Source organism: Rhinatrema bivittatum, chromosome 7 (genome assembly GCF_901001135.1).
Source record: "Rhinatrema bivittatum chromosome 7, aRhiBiv1.1, whole genome shotgun sequence".
In the NCBI taxonomy this organism is placed as follows: Eukaryota; Metazoa; Chordata; class Amphibia; order Gymnophiona; family Rhinatrematidae; genus Rhinatrema; species Rhinatrema bivittatum.
Window position 1 is genome coordinate 265777321 of NC_042621.1, and position 19265 is coordinate 265796585.

At 44.5% G+C, this 19265-nt stretch overlaps 1 protein-coding gene across 5 annotated transcripts in view; it reads left to right on the forward strand.

The window, feature by feature from the left end:
* ARMH3 (armadillo like helical domain containing 3) overlaps window positions 1-19265 on the forward strand; it is a 791613-nt gene that overhangs the window by 61933 nt on the left and 710415 nt on the right. For all 5 annotated transcript variants that reach the window (XM_029610203.1, XM_029610204.1, XM_029610205.1 and 2 more), the window contains exon 6: window positions 18434-18526. In XM_029610203.1, the coding sequence (XP_029466063.1) occupies window positions 18434-18526 (93 nt within the window). The remainder of the gene's footprint in view (window positions 1-18433; window positions 18527-19265) is intronic.

Genomic DNA, 19265 nt, shown 5'->3' on the forward strand with positions numbered 1-19265 from the left:
GCGCAGCAAGTTGCCTCGTGGGTAGGAGCTCTGAGAAATTCCTCACAGAAACATTTATTTATTTATCTTCTTAAAATCACCCTCACCGGGGTCCCCCGTCACGCTCCATTCCCTCCGACGCTCGGTAAGTGTATCTTCCGCAGTTTGCAGTTGGTTCCCGGTGGCTTACCTCTTGTTACCCAACGGTCACTGACTGCGCACCCGCCAATTTCTTCGGCATGGCGTCCGGCTTTAGGAAATGCACCGAGTGTCCGAGGACCATGTCCATAACGGACCCACACAATGTTTGCATTTTATGCTTAGGCCCCTCGCACGACGTCTGTCGATGCCCCAGTTGTGCACAAATGACCCCCAAAGGCCGGCACGCTCGACTGGACAAGATGGAGCATCTGTTTGCATTGAAACGCTCTGCTCCATCGACTCCAGCTCAAGTGGCTCTGACCGGAGAGGGTCCATCGACTTCGGAGGCGCCCCGCCAGGAACATCGTGGAGCGGGTGATCTCCCGTCACCGACACCCTGGAAGGCATCAGCGTCATCACCCTCTGTACCGGAGAAGGCCTGGACCGAGCACCAAGGGAAACATAGTCACTGGCACCGACGTGCGTCCCCACCCGGTGCCGGCACCAGTATCGCAGCAGCATCGATTCCCATTGAGCCGCCTGCGAAGGGGGCCCAGAGAGAGGAGCCCCCATATTCCTCTAGACCCAGGACCCTAAGGCGTTCCCCACCAATATCAGTGCCGGGTACTGAGTCTCCACAGATTGCTGTGGACCGGCCAGTAACGCCTAGCCTGCCTCCTACCCCAGGCACAGTGCTATCAATGCCAGCCTTCACGGAGGAATTAGACAGACTGGTCCAAGAGGCAGTGCTCAATTCCCTACAGGGTTTCAAGTCTCCACCACTGGCCCCCATACCAGCGCCAGAACCGGCGCCCTCGATGTTCGCACTTCTCCTCAAGTGCTTGGACTCGCTCATCGGTGCTCTACCGACACAGCCCGTGCCATCGGACACACAGGCATCGAGTCGACTATCGAAGCCTCCGCAGGTCACGATTCCCATACTGGGTTCCTCGGAGGATGAAGAGGGGACTTCCGGCCCGATCCCAGCATGGGATCCACTGATGCCGGAGTCCATTCCAGGGCCATCGGGGCTGTCTGTGTCTCATCTGCCTCGGTGCCCTTGAGGCCAGCACCGATTCCTTTGATGCCAGTGCCGCATCCATCGATGCCACCTTGATATCCATAGATGCCTTCTCGCCCTCTAGGCTCTGGCATCCTTCCTTCCTCAGAAATATCAGCAGGTGAGGAAGAAGCTCCCTATGATCCATGGGAGGACGCATCCTCTGACCATTCCTCATCCTCGGAATTGCTCTCAGAGCATCACTCCCGGAAGAAAGGCGTCAATTTCTTCCTAAGGACCTCTCCTTTGCAAGCTTTATCAAGGAGATGTCTGAAACTATCCCATTTCCATTGGTGACGGAGGAAGACGCTCGCCACAAGATGCTGGAGGTCTTACAATTTGTTGATGTTCCAAAAGAGGTGATGGCGATACTAGTACATGAAGTTCTGCTTGACCTCTTGCACTGCTTTTGGGACCATCCAGGTACTGTACCTCCAGTCAATAGAAAGACAGATGCTACGTACCTGGTTCAACAAGCTCCAGGTTTTCAAAAGAGCCAGCTGCCCCACCATTCTATAGTGGTGGAATCAGCTCAAAAGAAGGCTAAAAGATCCCGTCCACACTCCTCTGCTCCTCCTGGTAAAGAACAGAAGGCATCGGATGCATTGGGGCGTAGAGTCTTTCAAGGGTCCATGTTGATAGCACGAATAGCAGCATATCAATTATACATGACCCAATATAACAGAAATCTCTGGAAATAAGTCCTGGAATTTGCAGGGACCTTACCACAGCAACAACAAGAGACCTTGACCTCCACCCTACAAAAAGGATTGGAAGCAGGTAAACACTAGGTCAGAGCTGCTTACGACTCTTTTGAAACAGAATCCAGAGTCTCAGCAACAGGCATTAGTGCTAGGCGCTGGGCCTGGCTCAAGGCTTCAGACTTACGCCCGGAGGTGCAGGACAAACTTGCAGATCTCCCCCGTACAGGAGAAAACCTATTCGGGGATAAGATCCCAGATGCAGTGGCCCAGTTAAAGGACCATCATGAGACCCTGCATCAACTTTCAACTGTCACCTCCAATGCACCCTCCGTAGCCCGCAGGGCCATACGCAGGGACGCCAGGAAACAATTTTATAGACCACGTAGGTACTATCCTCCTGCATCCCGTGCTCGACCAGCTCGGGCCTCTCAGAGAGGACATCCACGCCAAGCGAGGACACTTAGAGCACAGCCAGCTCCACAAGCTGGTCCTGCGACTGGATTTTGACTCCTTTCCAGAGAGCAGCAGCCATCTCCCCTTGATCCCACAATCCACTTTGCCAGTGGGAGGCCGTCTTTGCCACTTTGCAACCAATTGGCACCCAATTACTATGGACCAGTGGGTACTGTCCATCATAACCCATGGCTACCGTTCTAAATTTTTCAATTATACCCACGGACTTCCAGCCCATTCCATCCTAGAGCCGGGACGATCACAATGGACTTCTCGAGTCAGAACTCTCGACCCTTCTGTCGGCCAGAGCCGTAGAACCAGTTCCGTCGAATCAGCAGGGGAACGGGTTCTACTCCAGGTATTTCCTAATTCCAAAAAACACCGGTGGCCTCCGACCTATTCTGGATCTCCGTGCCTTAAACATGTTTCTTCAAAAGGAATGGTTCAGACTGGTGTCCTTGCTCCCTCTACTACAACAAGGGGATTGGCTCTGCTCTCTGTACTTTCAGGTCGCATACGCCCATATTGCAATCTTCCCTCCTCATTGCAAATAACTGCGATTTGTAGTAGGTCACGGGCACTATCATTACAAAGTACTGCCATTTGGGCTTGCCTCGGCGCCCCGAGTGTTCACAAAATGCATGGCAGTCATGGCAGCACAGTTACATCGCAAGGGCGTCCATGTCTTCCCTTACCTGGACGATTGGCTCATAAGCCAATCCAGACAAGGAGCCCTCTACTCCCTCGATTTCACCATATGTCTGCTGCACTCATTAGGGTTTCTGATCAACTATCCGAAATCCCACTTGACACCGTCTCACCATCTCTCCTTTATAGGAGCAGATCTAGACACCAAAGTGGCCAAAGGGTTCTTACCCAGCGGCCGCGCATCCACGCTGTCTAACCTTGCCAGCTTTATCCGCAGTCGACGAACAGCCTCGGCTCGCCAATTACTAACATTACTCGGCCACATGGCATCAACAATCCGTGTCACCCCAATGGCCTGCCTAGCCATGAGAGTGACACAATAGACTCTAAAATCTCAGTGGCACCAAGCCACTCAGCCACTTTCGTCCCTTGTCCACATAACAACCCAGCTTCATCTGTCTCTTGCCTGGTGGATTCTCAAGGCCAACTTACAAAAAGGTCTTTCCTTCCAGCAACTAGCTCTTCAGGTGACCTTAACCACGGACGCCTCCAGCCTAGGTTGGGGAGCCTATGTCGAAGGTCTTCAAACCTAAGGAGCTTGGGCAAAAGCCGAAGCTACCTATCAAATCAACTTTCTAGAGCTTTGAGCGATGCAGTCTGCCCTTTGTGCATTCAGGGACTGCCTATCCAACAAGGTCATGTTGATTCAAACAGACAACCAAGTAGCAATGTGGTACCTGAACAAACAGGGGGGCACGGGCTCTTATCTGCTCTGCCAAGAAGCGGCGCAGATTTGGGCATGGGCCCTGTCGCACTCAAATTCTACTGCGAGCCACTTACCTGGCAGGCACACAGAATGCAGTGGCGGACCACCTCAGCCGGAGTTTCCAGCCCTACGAATGGTCTCTGGATCCCTCTGTGCGAGCAGAATCTTCCACCTCTTTGCATCTAGCCAGAACCGCAAAGTGGACCGATTCTGCTCTCTACACAGGGACCGAAAAGCACCATCCATGGATGCCTTCGCCCTTCCCTGGAACACAGGCCTGCTATATGCGAACCCTCCGATTCTGCTAATAAGCAAGACTCTCGTGAAGCTACAACAGGACCGAGGCTCAATGATACTCATAACCCTGTATTGGCCACGCCAAGTCTGGTTTCCCATACTTCTCGACCTATCTGTCCAGGAACCCATTCGCTTTGGCACATCGCCCAACCTCATAACACAGAAAGCCCTTGATCCCTTTTCTTGCCCCACACCAGCACTCTTGGATTATCTCTGGCACTTCTCTGGCCTACAGACTTCCTCCATAAGAGTACATCTCAGTGCCATCTCTGCTTACTATCAAGGAGTAGTTGATTCATGAGAGGCTTAATACAGCTTAAGCCACCTCTACGACCACCAATTGTGGAATGGGACCTCAACATGGTACTTGCAAGGCTCATGCGTCCTTCTTTTGAGCCACTGCACTCCTGCGAACTCCAATATCTTACATGGAAAGTAATTTTCCTAGTAGCAATCACATCTGCTCGCAGGGTAAGTGAGTTACAGGCTCTTGTGAAATACTCACCCTACAAAGGTTCCTCCATGACCGGGTGGTTCTCCGAACTCACCCTAAATTCCTTCCTAAGGTGGTAGCAGATTTCCACTTAAATCAGTCCATAGTCTTGCCCACCTTTTTTCCAAGGCCTCACACTCGACTGGGTGAGTGAGCTCTGCACACCTTGGACTGTAAGCATGTGCTGGCATTTTATTTAGACCGCACTACAGCCCACAGGAAGTCAACCCAACTCTTTTTGTTTCTTTTGATAAAAACAAACTTGGAGTTGCGGTGGGCAAGCAGACTCTCTCCAACTGGTTGGCAGACTGCATTGAATTCTCCTATCAACAAGCTGGCCTTCAACTTCAGGGACGAGTGAAGGCCCATTCAATCAGGGCCATGGCAACATCAGTAGCACATTACCGTTCAGTACTGATTGCCAACATCTACAGGGCTGCAATATGGAGCTCTCACCACACCTTCGCAGCCCACTACTGTCTTGACAAGGCCATGTGACAAGATTTCGTCTTTGGCCAGTCTGTCCTACGGAACTTATTTCCAGTGTAAATACCCAACTCGTCCTACCTCGACCAGCTGTGAATTTCAGGCTGCCTCATCGTTGCCAACAGCACTCCAGTTGTTGTGCCTGTTGCACATGTTGTGAGCTGCTTGGCCTACTTCATTATGAGTCAGCCTGTAGTTTGCTATTCACCCACATGTGAGGACTACCATCCTGCTTGTCCTGGGAGAAAGCAGAGTTGCTTACCTGTAACAGGTGTTCTCCCAGGACAGCAGGATGTTAGTCCTCACGAAACCCGCCTGCCACCCCGCGGAGTTTGGTTTGATAACATTTTCTTATTTTATTTACTGCTCGTATGTTTTTGCTACAAAAGAGACTGAAGGGGGACCCCGTGTGGCCACAGGGTTAGTGGCATGCTGGGCATGCTCAGTGTGCCAGTCAAAGTTCTAGAAACTTTGACAAAAGTATTCTGTGTCAGGGCTCCATCTGATGATGTCATCCACATGGGAGAACTAACATCCTGCTGTCCTGGGGGAACACCTGTTACATGTAAGCAACTCTGCTAAATACTTGTATAAAAATATGAAAAAAAGGTAACATCTGGAAAGCTTTGTAAATTAATGCTCATAGTATGGGAAATAACATCCTGGATCCAGAAGCAGTCATGGAAGAAGATGACTTAGATGTAGTAGCCGTCACAGAGACGTGGTACACGTAAAATCATGACTGGAATATAATCATAATCCAACAAAGAACTGCGGCACTCGTCTTAACAATCAAAAGCACAGCACAAAAAAGACGAAGTAAAGTAATTTTTACTGCTGTGCACACTCTGATTAAATAAGCTATTTTTAGTTGAGTATAAAACCGCATCAGCAAGCCTGACGGCGGCAGTGCAAACCACTTGCCGCCCGGACTACTCGTCACTTGCGGGGTAGAAGTGTTTGACACAATGTATTAATGGTAGTCTTTAAATGTCAGCTGGTCCCTGCTATTTTAGATAATAAATCCCCGACAGCGGCCGGTGTTTCGCGATGCTGAGATCGCTTCTTCAGGAGAGCTGTATAAAACGTTAATGAGGGCGCTGAGAAACAAAAAATCAAATTACCAAATAGATTCCAAGCCAAAAAACAAAGTTACTTATCTTAAAGTGACATAGCTGCACACCTTCCGTGCGGACGATACCGTCTCAAGCAAAGAATTCAGCAAAACGGGACAGCAGGAGCCTTGAAGACGCCATGACTTTAAAAAGCCCGCGTTTCTGTAACGTAGTGACGTCAATGCGATGCTGGCGTCACTGACGTGTTGTTGCCATGGTCTCAAATAAACATAATTTAAAGGAACACTTGAAGTTCCAAAGAAGAGTTCAGACCTTCAGGTTCCACACATCCAAGTCGATGAATCCAACGTTGTTCGGCGCGAAGAAGCCGAACATTGAAGTCTCCACCTCTCCAACTGGGGGAGAGCTGTTCAAGAACTCAAACTTTGAGATCGTCAAATGTGTGTTGTAGACGAGAGCAGTGAGCGGTAAGCGGAGCTGTCAGCTTGCCTGTGGAAATGCATGACCGATGCTCGATCAAATGGGTCTTCAGTGCTCGTTGTGTTTTGCCCACATACAAAAGGAGACAGGGGCATTGTATGATGTAAATGACCCCTGTAGACCGGCAATCTGTAAATTGTTTAAGAACAAACGTGAAATCCTTTCTGATGAAATGAATAGCTGATGTGTCAATCATCACATGACACAGGGGAATCAGAGGAAGGAACGCAGGCCACAGGAGAGAACTGCACTGAGCTTAGCAGGGACCTCTAACATGGGTTGAGGTTGGTTTGCAGATCTTAACCCTTCAGAAGCATCCAGCCCACAGATGCTTCACAAACACTCTCTCTTAATGAACTGCTGCTCCTGGTAATCCAGCTCTTTTCCTTTTTTTTTGGAATAAGGTTTTTTGCAGGACTTAGCCACAAACAACAGAAGGAGAAGAAAAACAAGAGAGAACAGGGGAAGGGAACTGCCAAATGTTCACTGCTAAACACATGGAATCATCCCAAAGGATGACTGTTGCCCAAGGAGCAAGTCCAGTCTCAGCTCTCATCCAGTCCAAGGCATGAGTCAAGGATTCTGAAAGCCTGGAATCTTGCTGCACCAATCCACACATGTTCATCATCTGTGAGAAACACAAATTACTGGCAAGGGCTAGGGTCAGTCTTAAGGAGCGGAAATCTTTGCCATGGCCAGGGACCCTGAGCTTTCAAAGTGCCCTGCAGGCTGAATTAATTAATTTAACATACAATAGAATGTCTTGACCTGAATCGACGAATTCGATGTATTATCCACTATGACGCCTAGATCTCTTTCCTGCGTGGTAGCTCCTATTATGGAACCTAACATTGTGTAACTATAGCATGAGTTATTTTTCCCTATATGCATCACCTTGCACTTATCCATATTAAATTTCATCTGCCATTTGTATGCCCAATTTTCCAGTCTCTCAAGCTCCTCCTGCAATGTATCACAATCCGCATGTGATTTAATTACTCTGAATAATTTTAAGAACATAAGAAATTGCCATGCTGGGTCAGACCACGGGTCCATCAAGCCCAGCATTCTGTTTCCAACAGAGGCCAAAACCAGGCCATAAGAACCTGGCAATTACCCAAACACTAAGAAGATCCCATGCTACTGATGCAATTAATAGCAGTGGCTATTCCCTAAGTAAAATTGATTAGTAGCCATTAATGGACTTCTCCTCCAAGAACTTATCCAAACCTTTTTTGAACCCAGCTACACTAACTGCACTAACCACATCCTCTGGCAACAAATTCCAGAGCTTTACTGTGCGTTGAGTGAAAAAGAATTTTCTCCGATTAGTCTTAATTGTGCTACTTGCTAACTTCGTGGAATGCCCCCTAGTCCTTCTATTATTCGAAAGTGTAAATAACAGAGTCACATCTACTCGTTCAAGACCTCTCATGATCTTAAAGACCTCTACCATATCCCCCCTCAGCCGTCTCTTCTCCAAGCTGAACAGCCCTAACCTATTCAGCCTTTCCTCATAGGGGAGCTGTTCCATCCCCTTTATCATTTTGGTTGCCCTTCTCTGTACCTTCTCCATCGCAAATATATCTTTTTTGAGATGCGGCGACCAGAATTCTACACAGTATTCAAGGTGCGGACTCACCATGGAGCGATACAGAGGCATGATGACATTTTCCATTCTATTAACCATTCCCTTCCTAATAATTCTTAACATTCTATTTGCTTTTTTGACTGCTGCAGCACACTGAGCCGACGATTTTAAAGTATTATCCACTATGATGCCTAGATCTTTTTCCTGGGTGGTAACTCCTAATATGGAACCTAACATCGTGTAACTACAGCAAGGGTTATTTTTCCCTATATGCAACACATTGCACTTGTCCACATTAAATTTCATCTGCCATTTGGATGCCCAATCTTCCAGTCTTGCAAGGTCCTCCTGTAATGTATCACAATTTGCTTGTGATTTAACTACTCTGAATAATTTTGTATCATCCGCAAATTTGATAACCTCACTCGTCGTATTCCTTTCCAGATCATTTATAAACATATTGAAAAGCACCGGTCCAAGTATAGATCCCTGAGGCACTCCACTGTTTACCCTTTTCCACTGAGAAAATTGACCATTTAATCCTACTCTGTTTCCTGTCCTTTAATCAGTTTGTAATCCACGAAAGGACATAGTCTCCTATCCCATAATTTTTTAGTTTTCTTAGAAGCCTCTCATGAGGGACTTTGTCAAACGCCTTCTGAAAATCCAAATACACTACATCTACCAGTTCAGCTTTATCCACATGTTTATTAATCCCTTCAAAAATATGAAGCAGATTTGTGAGGCAAGAATTCCCTTGGGTAAATCCATGTTGACTGTGTTCCATTAAACCATGTCTTTCTATATGCTCTGTGATTTTGATCTTTAGAATAGTTTCCATTATTTTTCCTGGCACTGAAGTCAGGCTCACTGGTCTATAGTTTCCCGTATTGCCCCTGGAACCTTTTTTTAACTATTGGGGTTATATTGGCCACACTCTAGTCTTCAGGTACAATGGATGATTTTAATGATAGGTTACAAATTGTAACTAATAGGTCTGAAATTTCATTTCTGAGTTCCTTCAGAACCCTAGGATGCATACCATCCAGTCCAGGTTATTGCTACTCTTTAGTTTGTCAATCTGGCCTACTACATCTTCCAGGTTCTCAGTGATTTGGTTCATTTCATCTGATTCATCACTCTTGTAAACCATCTCCGGAACGGATATCTCCCCAACATCCTCAGTAGTAAACACAGAAGCAAAGAATTAATTTAGTCTTTCTGCAATTAAAAAGAAACATATAGAAACATAGAAATGACAACAGAAGAAGACCAAACGGCCCATCCAGTCTGCCCAGCAAGCTATGCACTTTTTTTTTTTCCTCTTACTCGTTACGCTTGGCTCTTAGTACCTTTTAGTTCTATTTCCCTTCCACCCCACCAATAATGTAGAGAGCAATGTTGGAACTGCATCTAATTGAATATGTAGCTTAGTTAGGGGTAGTAACCACCTCAATAAGCAAGCTACACCCATGCTTTTGTTTACTCGACTATGTAATTCAGTCCTTGTTGGTTGTTGTCTATATATAGATCCTCTTTTCTAATTTGCCCCTGCCGTTGAAGCAGAGAGCTATGCTGGATATGCGTTGAAAGTGAAGTAACAGACTTTCTCCCCTGCCGTTGAAGCAGAAAGCTATGCTGGCTATGCGTTGAAAGTGAAGTAACAGACTTTCTCCCCTGCCGTTGAAGGAGAGCGCTATGCTGCCTATGCGTTGAAAGTGAAGTATCAAACTTTCTCCCCTGCCGTTGAAGCAGAGAGCTATGCTAGATATGCATTGAAAGTAAAGTATCAGGCTTATTTGGTTTGGGGGTAGTAACCGCCGTAACAAGCAAGCTACACCCCGCTTTTTTGTGAATGCAAATCCTTTTTTTTTCCCCACATTTCCTCTTACCACTGACGCTTAGAGCAATGTTGGACTCGTATTAACAGTGTGTATGTATATTGAATAAGGGTATTATCTCTAGGTAGTAGCCTTCATTCCCGCGAGCCACCCCCTCTTCATTCATGTCCTCTAGACTTGATGGATCCACAGTGTTTATCCCACGCCCCTTTGAAGCCCTTCACAGTTCTGGTCTTCACCACTTCCTCAGGAAGGGCATTCCAGGCATCCACCACCTTCTCCGTGAAGAAATACTTCCTGACATTGGTTCTGAGTCTTCCTCCCTGGAGCTTCAGCTCGTGACCCCTGGTTCTGCTGATTTTTTTCTGACGGAAAAGGTTTGTCGTTGTCTTTGGATCGTTAAAACCTTTCAAGTATCTGAAAGTTTGAATCATATCACCCCTGCTCCTCCTTTTTTCCAAGGTGTACATATTTAGATTCTTCAATCTCTCCTCATAAGTCATTAGATGAAGACCCTCCACCTTTCTGGTCGCCCTTCTCTATACCGCTTCCATCTTGTCTCTGTCTCTTTGTAGATACGGTCTCCAGAACTGAACACAGTACTCCAGGTGAGGCCTCACCAAGGACCCTGTACAAGGGGATAATCACTTCCCTTTTCTTACTAGATATTCCTCTCTCTATGCAGCCCAGCATTCTTCTGGCTTTTGCTATTGCCTTGTCACATTGTTTCGCCGACTTCAGATCATTAGACACTATCACCCCAGGGTCTCTCTCCTGCTCCGTGCACATCAGCCTTTCCCCCCCCCCCCCCCCCCCCCCCATTGAATACAGTTCATTCGGATTTCCACTCCCAATTGCCTTATTTTCCCTTAGAGTCCCTTTAACCCCTCGATCATCTAACGGTCCAACCAACTCTCTCACAGGTTTCTTGCTTTGGATATATTTTTTAAAGTTTTTATTATAAGTTTTTGCCTCTACGGCCAATTTCATTTCAAATTCTCTCTTCACCTGTCTTATCAATGTTTTACACTTAACCTGACAATGGAAAGAGACACAACAAGTGAGGTGATCAAATTTGCAGATGACACAAAATTATTCAGAGTAGTTAAATCACAAGCAGATTGTGATAAATTGTAGGACCATCTTGTGAGACTGGAAGATTGGGCGTCCAAATGGCAGATGAAATTTACTGTGGGCAAGTGCAAGGTGATGCATATAGGGAAAAATAACCCTTGCTGTAGTTACACGATGTTAAGTACCATATTAGGAGCTACCACCCAGGAAAGAGATCTAGGCGTCATAGATCTAGGTGTCATCACCTCAATATGCTGAGATGGTCAAAAAGCAAACAATGTTAGGAATTATTAGGAAGGGAATGGTTAATAAAATGGAGGATATCATAATGTCTCTGTATCGCTCCATTGTGAGACCGTACATTGAATACTATGTGCAATTCTGGTCACCGCATATCAAAAAAAATATAGTTGCACTAGAGAAAGTACAGAGAAGGACGACCAAAATGATAAGGGACATGGAACGGCTCCCCCTGTGAGGAAAGGCTAAAAAGGTTAGGGTTGTTCAGCTTGGAGAAGAGACTGCTGAGGTGGGATATGATAGAGGTCTACAAAATTATGAAAGGATTGGAATGGGTAAATGTGAATTGGTTATTTACTCTTTCAGATAATAGAAGGACTAGGGTGGCAATCCATGAAGTTAGAAAGCGCATTTAAAACAAATCTGAGAAAATTATTTCACAATGCACAATTAAGCTCTGGAATTCATTGCCAGAGAATGCGGTTAAGGCAGTTAGTGTAGCTGGGTTTAAAAAAAGTTGGATAAGTTCCTGGAGGAGAAGTCCATAAACTGCTATTAATCAATAAGGAATAGCCACTGTTTGTTACCAGCACTAGTAGCTTGGGATCTATTTAATATTTGGGTATTAGTCAGGTACTTGTGACTTGGATTGGCTACTGTTGGAAACAGGATACTGGGCTTCATGGACCCTTGGTCTGACCATGTATGGCATGTCTTATGTTCTGTTTGTTTTTTGAACTGGCCCCGCATAGTGGCCTTTTGTTTGTCTTTCTTTGTTCTAGCGTTTTGTCTGTTCTTGCTCTGTTGGTGCACTCCTTTGTCTTGTCTTTCCATGTGGGCACATTTCTATTCTGGCTTGTTTTATTTGCAGTCCTGCTCTGTCTTTGTGACTGTCTCTTACCAGTCAAGTCCTGCCAGCCACCGTGAGGGAGAAATGGCTGGTACAGGTGAAGATTCTGTACCTGGCCAGTCTCATCCTATTCCTGCCAGTCCAGTTTCTGGGTCCAGTGTACTCCTGCCTGGGGGGGGGGGGGGGGCGTTACCCTAGAATTATCCATTGTGGCCTGACACTCTGTCTAACTCAGTATGGCAATTCTTATGTACTTCCATTTGAATTTTTGCATTCCTGACTACTTTCCCAGCTTCTCTTAGCTTTTCCAGCTATTTCTTGTCTTCCTCTTTCTGCCATCTCTTGTAGTTTATGAATGCTAACCTTCTCTCTCTTACATTGGTTATATTAGTAGCTGGGGCCGTGTTTGGAGCATAAAAGGTTATACTGCAAGAATGGTCTACATTTGTTCTTGCTGGAAAAAGAATGTTAAGGGAGAAATTCAGAGCACACATTATCAGGCATTTAAACCAGAAGGTTAGGGCTGTTCAGCTTGGAGAAGAGACGGCTGAGGGGGGATATGGTAGAGGTCTTTAAGATCATGAGAGGTCTTGAATGAGTAGATGTGACTCTGTTATTTACACTTTCGAATAATAGAAGGACTAGGGGGCATTCCACGAAGTTAGCAAGTAGCACAATTAAGACTAATCGGAGAAAATTCTTTTTCACTCAACGCACAGTAAAGCTCTGGAATTTGTTGCCAGAGGATGTGGTTAGTGCAGTTAGTGTAGCTGGGTTCAAAAAAGGTTTGGATAAGTTCTTGGAGGAGAAGTCCATTAATGGCTACTAATCAATTTTACTTAGGGAATAGCCACTGCTATTAATTGCATCAGTAGCATGGGATCTTCTTAGTGTTTGGGTAATTGCCAGGTTCTTATGGCCTGGTTTTGGCCTCTGTTGGAAACAGAATGCTGGGCTTGATGGACCCGTGGTCTGACCCAGCATGGCAATTTCTTATGTTCTTAAAATTATTCAGAGTAATTAAATCACATGCGGATTGTGATACATTGCAGGAGGAGCTTGAGAGACTGGAAAATTGGGCATACAAATGGCAGATGAAATTTAATATGGATAAGTGCAAGGTGATGCATATAGGGAAAAATAACTCATGCTATAGTTACACAATGTTAGGTTCCATAATAGGAGCTACCACGCAGGAAAGAGATCTAGGCGTCATAGTGGATAATACATCGAATTCGTCGATTCAGGTCAAGACATTCTATTGTATGTTAAATAAATTAATTAAGTGCAGCCTGCAGGGCACTTTGAAAGCTCAGGGTCCCTGGCCATGGCAAAGATTTCCGCTCCTTAAGACTGACCCTAGCCCTTGCCAGTAATTTGTGTTTCTCACAGATGATGAACATGTGTGGATTGGTGCAGCAAGATTCCAGGCTTTCAGAATCCTTGACTCATGCCTTGGACTGGATGAGAGCTGAGACTGGACTTGCTCCTTGGGCAACAGTCATCCTTTGGGATGATTCCATGTGTTTAGCAGTGAACATTTGGCAGTTTCCCTCCCCTGTTCTCTCTTGTTTTTCTTCTCCTTCTGTTGTTTGTGGCTAAGTCCTGCAAAAAACCTTATTCCAAAAAAAAAGGAAAAGAGCTGGATTACCAGGAGCAGCAGTTCATTAAGAGAGAGTGTTTGTGAAGCATCTGTGGGCTGGATGCTTCTGAAGGGTTAAGATCTGCAAACCAACCTCAACCCATGTTAGAGGTCCCTGCTAAGCTCAGTGCAGTTCTCTCCTGTGGCCTGCGTTCCTTCCTCTGATTCCCCTTTTTATTTAAAAAAAAATAAATAATAATAATAATAATAATAAAGAGAGACATTAACTCACTACTATAATGAACCGTGGCTGGAGATGTGTTGTCTGTGGGGCCTGCCATGTTCCTAGCTTGACAGGCTCAAACTGCCCCATATGTGACACTGATATGGGGCCTCCTCCCCTTACCGATTCACTCTTGGACCTTAGAGCTCCTTCATTCCTGCAGGGCAAAGGGAGCGGGCAGCCACGTGTGCAGTAGAGGATGTTGTCAGCTTCATCTCTCTCGTTGTCTGCCATCTTCAGCCCCACCCTCCAAGGCCTCTGCCTCAGAGGGACAGGGATCTCTGGCCCTCTCCCCTGAGGGGAATGGTACCCGGGAATTCCTAGATATGTGGTTATCTCCCTGCTCCCTCAGGGTGAATTTTCCCCAGAGTTTGTGGTGATTATGCACCAGTCCTTTTGCACTTTGCACTGGTCAGAACAATTTTGCACTGATCTTGGGGCTTGGCATGTGTTTCATCCCTTCTGACTCTCATGGCTCTTCTCCAAAGTGACTGAAGGTGGCTCCAAATGCTTTGGATTTCCTGGCTGTCCCAGGATCTACCTAGGATTCCCTAGGTATGAGTAACCAGTCAGACTTAGATAATTTATTGGACTCCCTAGAGGAAGGGGAGTGCCCTTCTGAGGGTGAGGGCTCCTCTGTCTTTAGTCTGTTCAATAAGGAAAGGCTTTCCATTCTCATTAGACAGGTTGTTTCATCACTCAAGATGTCTGACTTTGAGGTAGAGGAATTTACAGAGAAAGGTCTGATTTTGATGGGAATCTTTAAGCCTCTGAAGGCCTTTCTTCTCCATAAAGCCTTGAAACACATGGTACTGCAGAATGGAAATCTTCACAGGGAGTACTTAAAGGGAATATGCTCATGAACAAATTGTACCCCCTTCCTGCGAAGGACAAGGAGAGCCTCCTTAAAGTTCTTTGTAGATGCTCTGGTATTGTCTGTAACACACAAGACTACTATACCAGTAGCAGGTAGTATGGTTCTCAAGGACCCATGGGATAGGAAGGTTGAATCTGTCCTAAAACAGGCCTTCTCAGCAGCATCACTGGTCTTTCAGTCCTCTGTTTGTGGAGGATATGTTGCTTGGTCTTTGGTCAGCTGGATTCAGCAGCTTCCTGAGAGTTTGGCGTCAACACGCTTGAACTGAACATTGCTTTTTTTGTGGACATCATGTATGACCTTGTTAGGTTCTCTTCTCATTCAGTGGCCTCTGTGGTAGTTGCCGAAAGACTTCTGTGGTTGTGTCCATGGAAACCACATGCAAAGCCCTCCTCAGTAAGCTGCCCTTTAAGAGCAAGTTAGTACTTGTTGAAGGACTGGAAAAGCTGGTCAAGAATCTGTGATATTCAAATCCCCAGAGACTTCCTGATTATGGAGCCTGTTTGGGACCTTGGGGTGCCAGATGTTTTGGACATTTCTAGGAATCCAGAAGATTCAGGCCAGAGAAGAAACTCCCCTTACAGGGAAGTCATTTTTGTGGCAGGAATCGCTCCTTTCGTGGGGCTAAGAAGTGAAAGGGATTCAGTAGTTTCCGTCAGAAGTGGGTATAATGAAAAAAAAAAGTTACAAACACCACAAGAGATTGGAAGTTCTTTTACTGTTAACCCTTTATTGATTCATGCGCACATGGGGAACCAGTAAGCAATACTGAATGACTCCAAATTGACATGGCATAAGCAAGATTTAAATACACTTTCTTACCAAGATAAAATGTTAAGATAAGCACATTTAATTAAAGATGAAAAGGGTGAAGACATGCACATTCCTAACCCCTCTCTGGGAAAACTAACCTCCCCGCCAATGTTTTCAAGGTTAGTTTATATTCATAGCCTTCCTTAGTCACACAGAAGAAATGAAACATTTGTTCTTATCTTTGTATCATGCTCTTGCTGTTTTCTGTGTTCCACAATTTGTAAATGCTTGACTCAATATTATATACACTCCGCAGAGAGCCCTAAGATCGAAAAACAAAGGCCTTTTAAAGGTGCCTACAACATGGAGCACACACTTAACACAAATAAGAGACCGAATGTTCTCCCTAACGGGTCCCAAGTTGTGAACTGTCTTCCAGAGTCACTACGTCAGATAACAGAAAGTTTTAAAGGATAATTGAAAACATGGCTCTTTCGAAATGCATATGACCTATCGTAAAATATCAATATTCCATTCTCATTAGACAGGTTGTTTCATCAATCAGGTTGTTACATATTCCACTCGACTTACAAGTCCCTTTCCAAATATACAACTCCTCCAGACCAATTAGAGACACACTCAGAGGATCTCTTCAAGTACCTCCTACTAAAACCACCAGACACATCACTTTAAGAGATCGGGCCCTCTCAACAGCCGGCCCCACCTTATGGAACTCCATCCCTCCCGACCTCAGACAAGAACCTAGCCTCCCAACTTTCAGGAAAAGACTTAAGACCTGGCTGTTTAAACAAGCATTCCCGGACACCAACTAATTCTCACACCATCAACCAAACGTTATCCAGCCAGTCCTACTAGACGTTATCCAACCAGTCCTACCGCCTTCTCCATGTAAATATCTATAGCTTATATTATAGATATTGTAAATATCTTTATCTAATGTAAATATCTTTATCTAATGTTATCCTCTCCTTTTTTTCTTCTCTTCTCCCAGTTTTAATTCCCTTGTTATTTGTAACTGCTCACTTCCACAGGTTACTCTGTTGTTCATTGTACACCCTGTTATATGTAAACCGGCATGATGTGATTGTATCATGAATGCCGGTATATAAAAATCTTAAATAAATAAATAAATAAAATATGCCAGTAACGTCACTGTCAGAACATAAGATTATGATAGTAGTTTGAACAATTAGTATTGACCGATGTAAAGTGTAACAAGACAACATACTGAGTATAACATGAAGAATAATGAATTGAAAATTATAGGTTGTAATCCATCATAGCACGCTAGTTAACTTGCACTTGATATTAATGTGTTGACTTAGAATATGTATTTGCTATTGTGATGAACTAGATTATGTAAAAATATGACCTCAAATATGTATCCACCGTTGTACTGACCTAGAATTTGAATGTTGACCCATTATGGGAATGTTGACCCAGAATCTGAACACTGATTTTGTAAACTGTTGTGATCTCATTTTTGAACAACGGCATATAAAACGCATAAAATAAATAAATGCATAAATATATTTTACCCTGACATCCTTTATGCAAAGACGATCTTAACCATTTTAACTATTTCATGGTTCACCTGTATTATATTTGCTATCACACTGATAGTCTTGCTCATCCTCTAGGATATTGCCATGACTCATGTCTTTTTAATATATGTTGTATTTTCCACGTTTTTATGTACTTGTTAATTTCATTTTCTTGAGTCCTGTTAGATCAGGCCAGGATCCACATGGGAACAAAGCCACTGCACATTTCTCTTTTTCTCTCTACTTGCCTCTCCTTCAGGAGGCATAGGGATTATAGGCCTCTCCTTGGAGGCAGCTGGACCCACTTTTTGTTATGTTCTGTTTTTTCCTCCTTGCTTCTCTCCTCCTATATCGCTCCTTAGTGAGACTGCATCTTGAATACTGTGTGCAATTCTGATTGTCGCATCTCAAAAAAGATATAGTTGCACTGGAGAAAGTGCAGAGAAGGGTGACCAAAATAAGTGGCATGGAATGGCTGCCCTATGAGGAAAGGCTGTTCAGTATGGAGAAGCAATGACTGAGGGGAGGGGGGGGGATGTGATAGAAGTCTACAAAATCATTAAAGGACTTGAACAAGTTAATGTAAATTGGTTATTTACTCTCTCAGATAATAGGACTAGGGGGCATGCCATGAAGTTAGCAACTAGCTTATTTAAAACAAACTGAAGAAAATTCTTTTTCATTCAGCGCATAGTTAAGCTCTGGAATTCATTGTCAGAGGATGTGGTTATGGCAGTTAGTGTTACGGGGTTTAAAAAAGGTTTGGATAAGTTCCTAGAGGAAAATTCCATAAACTGCTATTTATAACAATAATAACTTGAGATTTATTTAATGTTTGGGTACTTGCCAGGTACTTGTGACTTTGATTGGCCACTGTTGGAGACAGGATACTGGGTTTGATGGACCCTTGGTCTGACCCAGTATGGCATATCTTATGTCCTTATGTTCCCTTCCCCTGGCAAGGGTAAAAGTACTATTGGTTTAGGGGTTCGCTCCATTGCTTTGACATAAGGTTACTGGCAAGGGCCAAGGCTGCAGTCCCTTTATTCACTGATGATGATATGGAGAAAAATACATTTTGTCTGTCTCCATCAGCTGGAGGATGAAGTAAATCCCACTTGCAAGGACTGGTCTAGCAGGACTCAAGGATAGGAAATTAACAGGTATGATTACATTTCTCCTTCTCATCCACAGAATCTGATGGAAAGTTTGGATTCACTGCTTTGTGGCGAGAGTTCTGTATTTCTGAAGAGCTTGTGTCTTAAGCTTCTCCTTTGCTTAGTAACTGTAAGTGGCATACTTATTTATTTATTTTTTTAAACTGGTGAGGGGAATGGGATTAGAATATCCCATATCTGTGGATGTTGATGAAATGCCAGTGTTCCACTGGCTATGTGCTGCTGGCATGTAAATAACTTTATACATAACATCAGTAAAATGTTTTGGGAAATTAAGATAAGAAAAAAATGTAGAGCACAATATAGGTTACAGTTTTAAAAAGCATACTTTGTGAGAAAATGATTCAGGCATTTTTCTTGACAATATATCTGTGCTCAACTAGGTAATCTGGTAGCTGTGAAAAATGAAAAATCCTGGCTACCACAGTGTACAGGAATGCAGTATTTCATGTGGTTTGTCCTTACCCAGGTCTGCCCATGAAGTAGTTTTACTAAGCTATTTCACATTTGGGACTCTGGGAGGACCATAAGAAGGCTAAGCAACCTCAGATTATTGCCTGCCTTTGGAGCCCTAGACTTTTTCAATGATTGATTAAAAAGGTAATATTTTCTGGCTTAATTCCTGAAAAGACTGATTTATTTTATTACTAGATTAAAGCAATGCTTGAAGAACAAACTTTTTTTTTTAAACAGACTTGCATTATAAAAGTGAGTTTGCTTACTGTAAAGCTGTTTTCCATAGATAGGATGAATTAGGCTTTACATGCGGGTGACATCATCCAGTGGCACTAAACGGACTCATCTCTTCAAACTAGTATGACTTTGAGCACTATTGAGCATGTATGAGA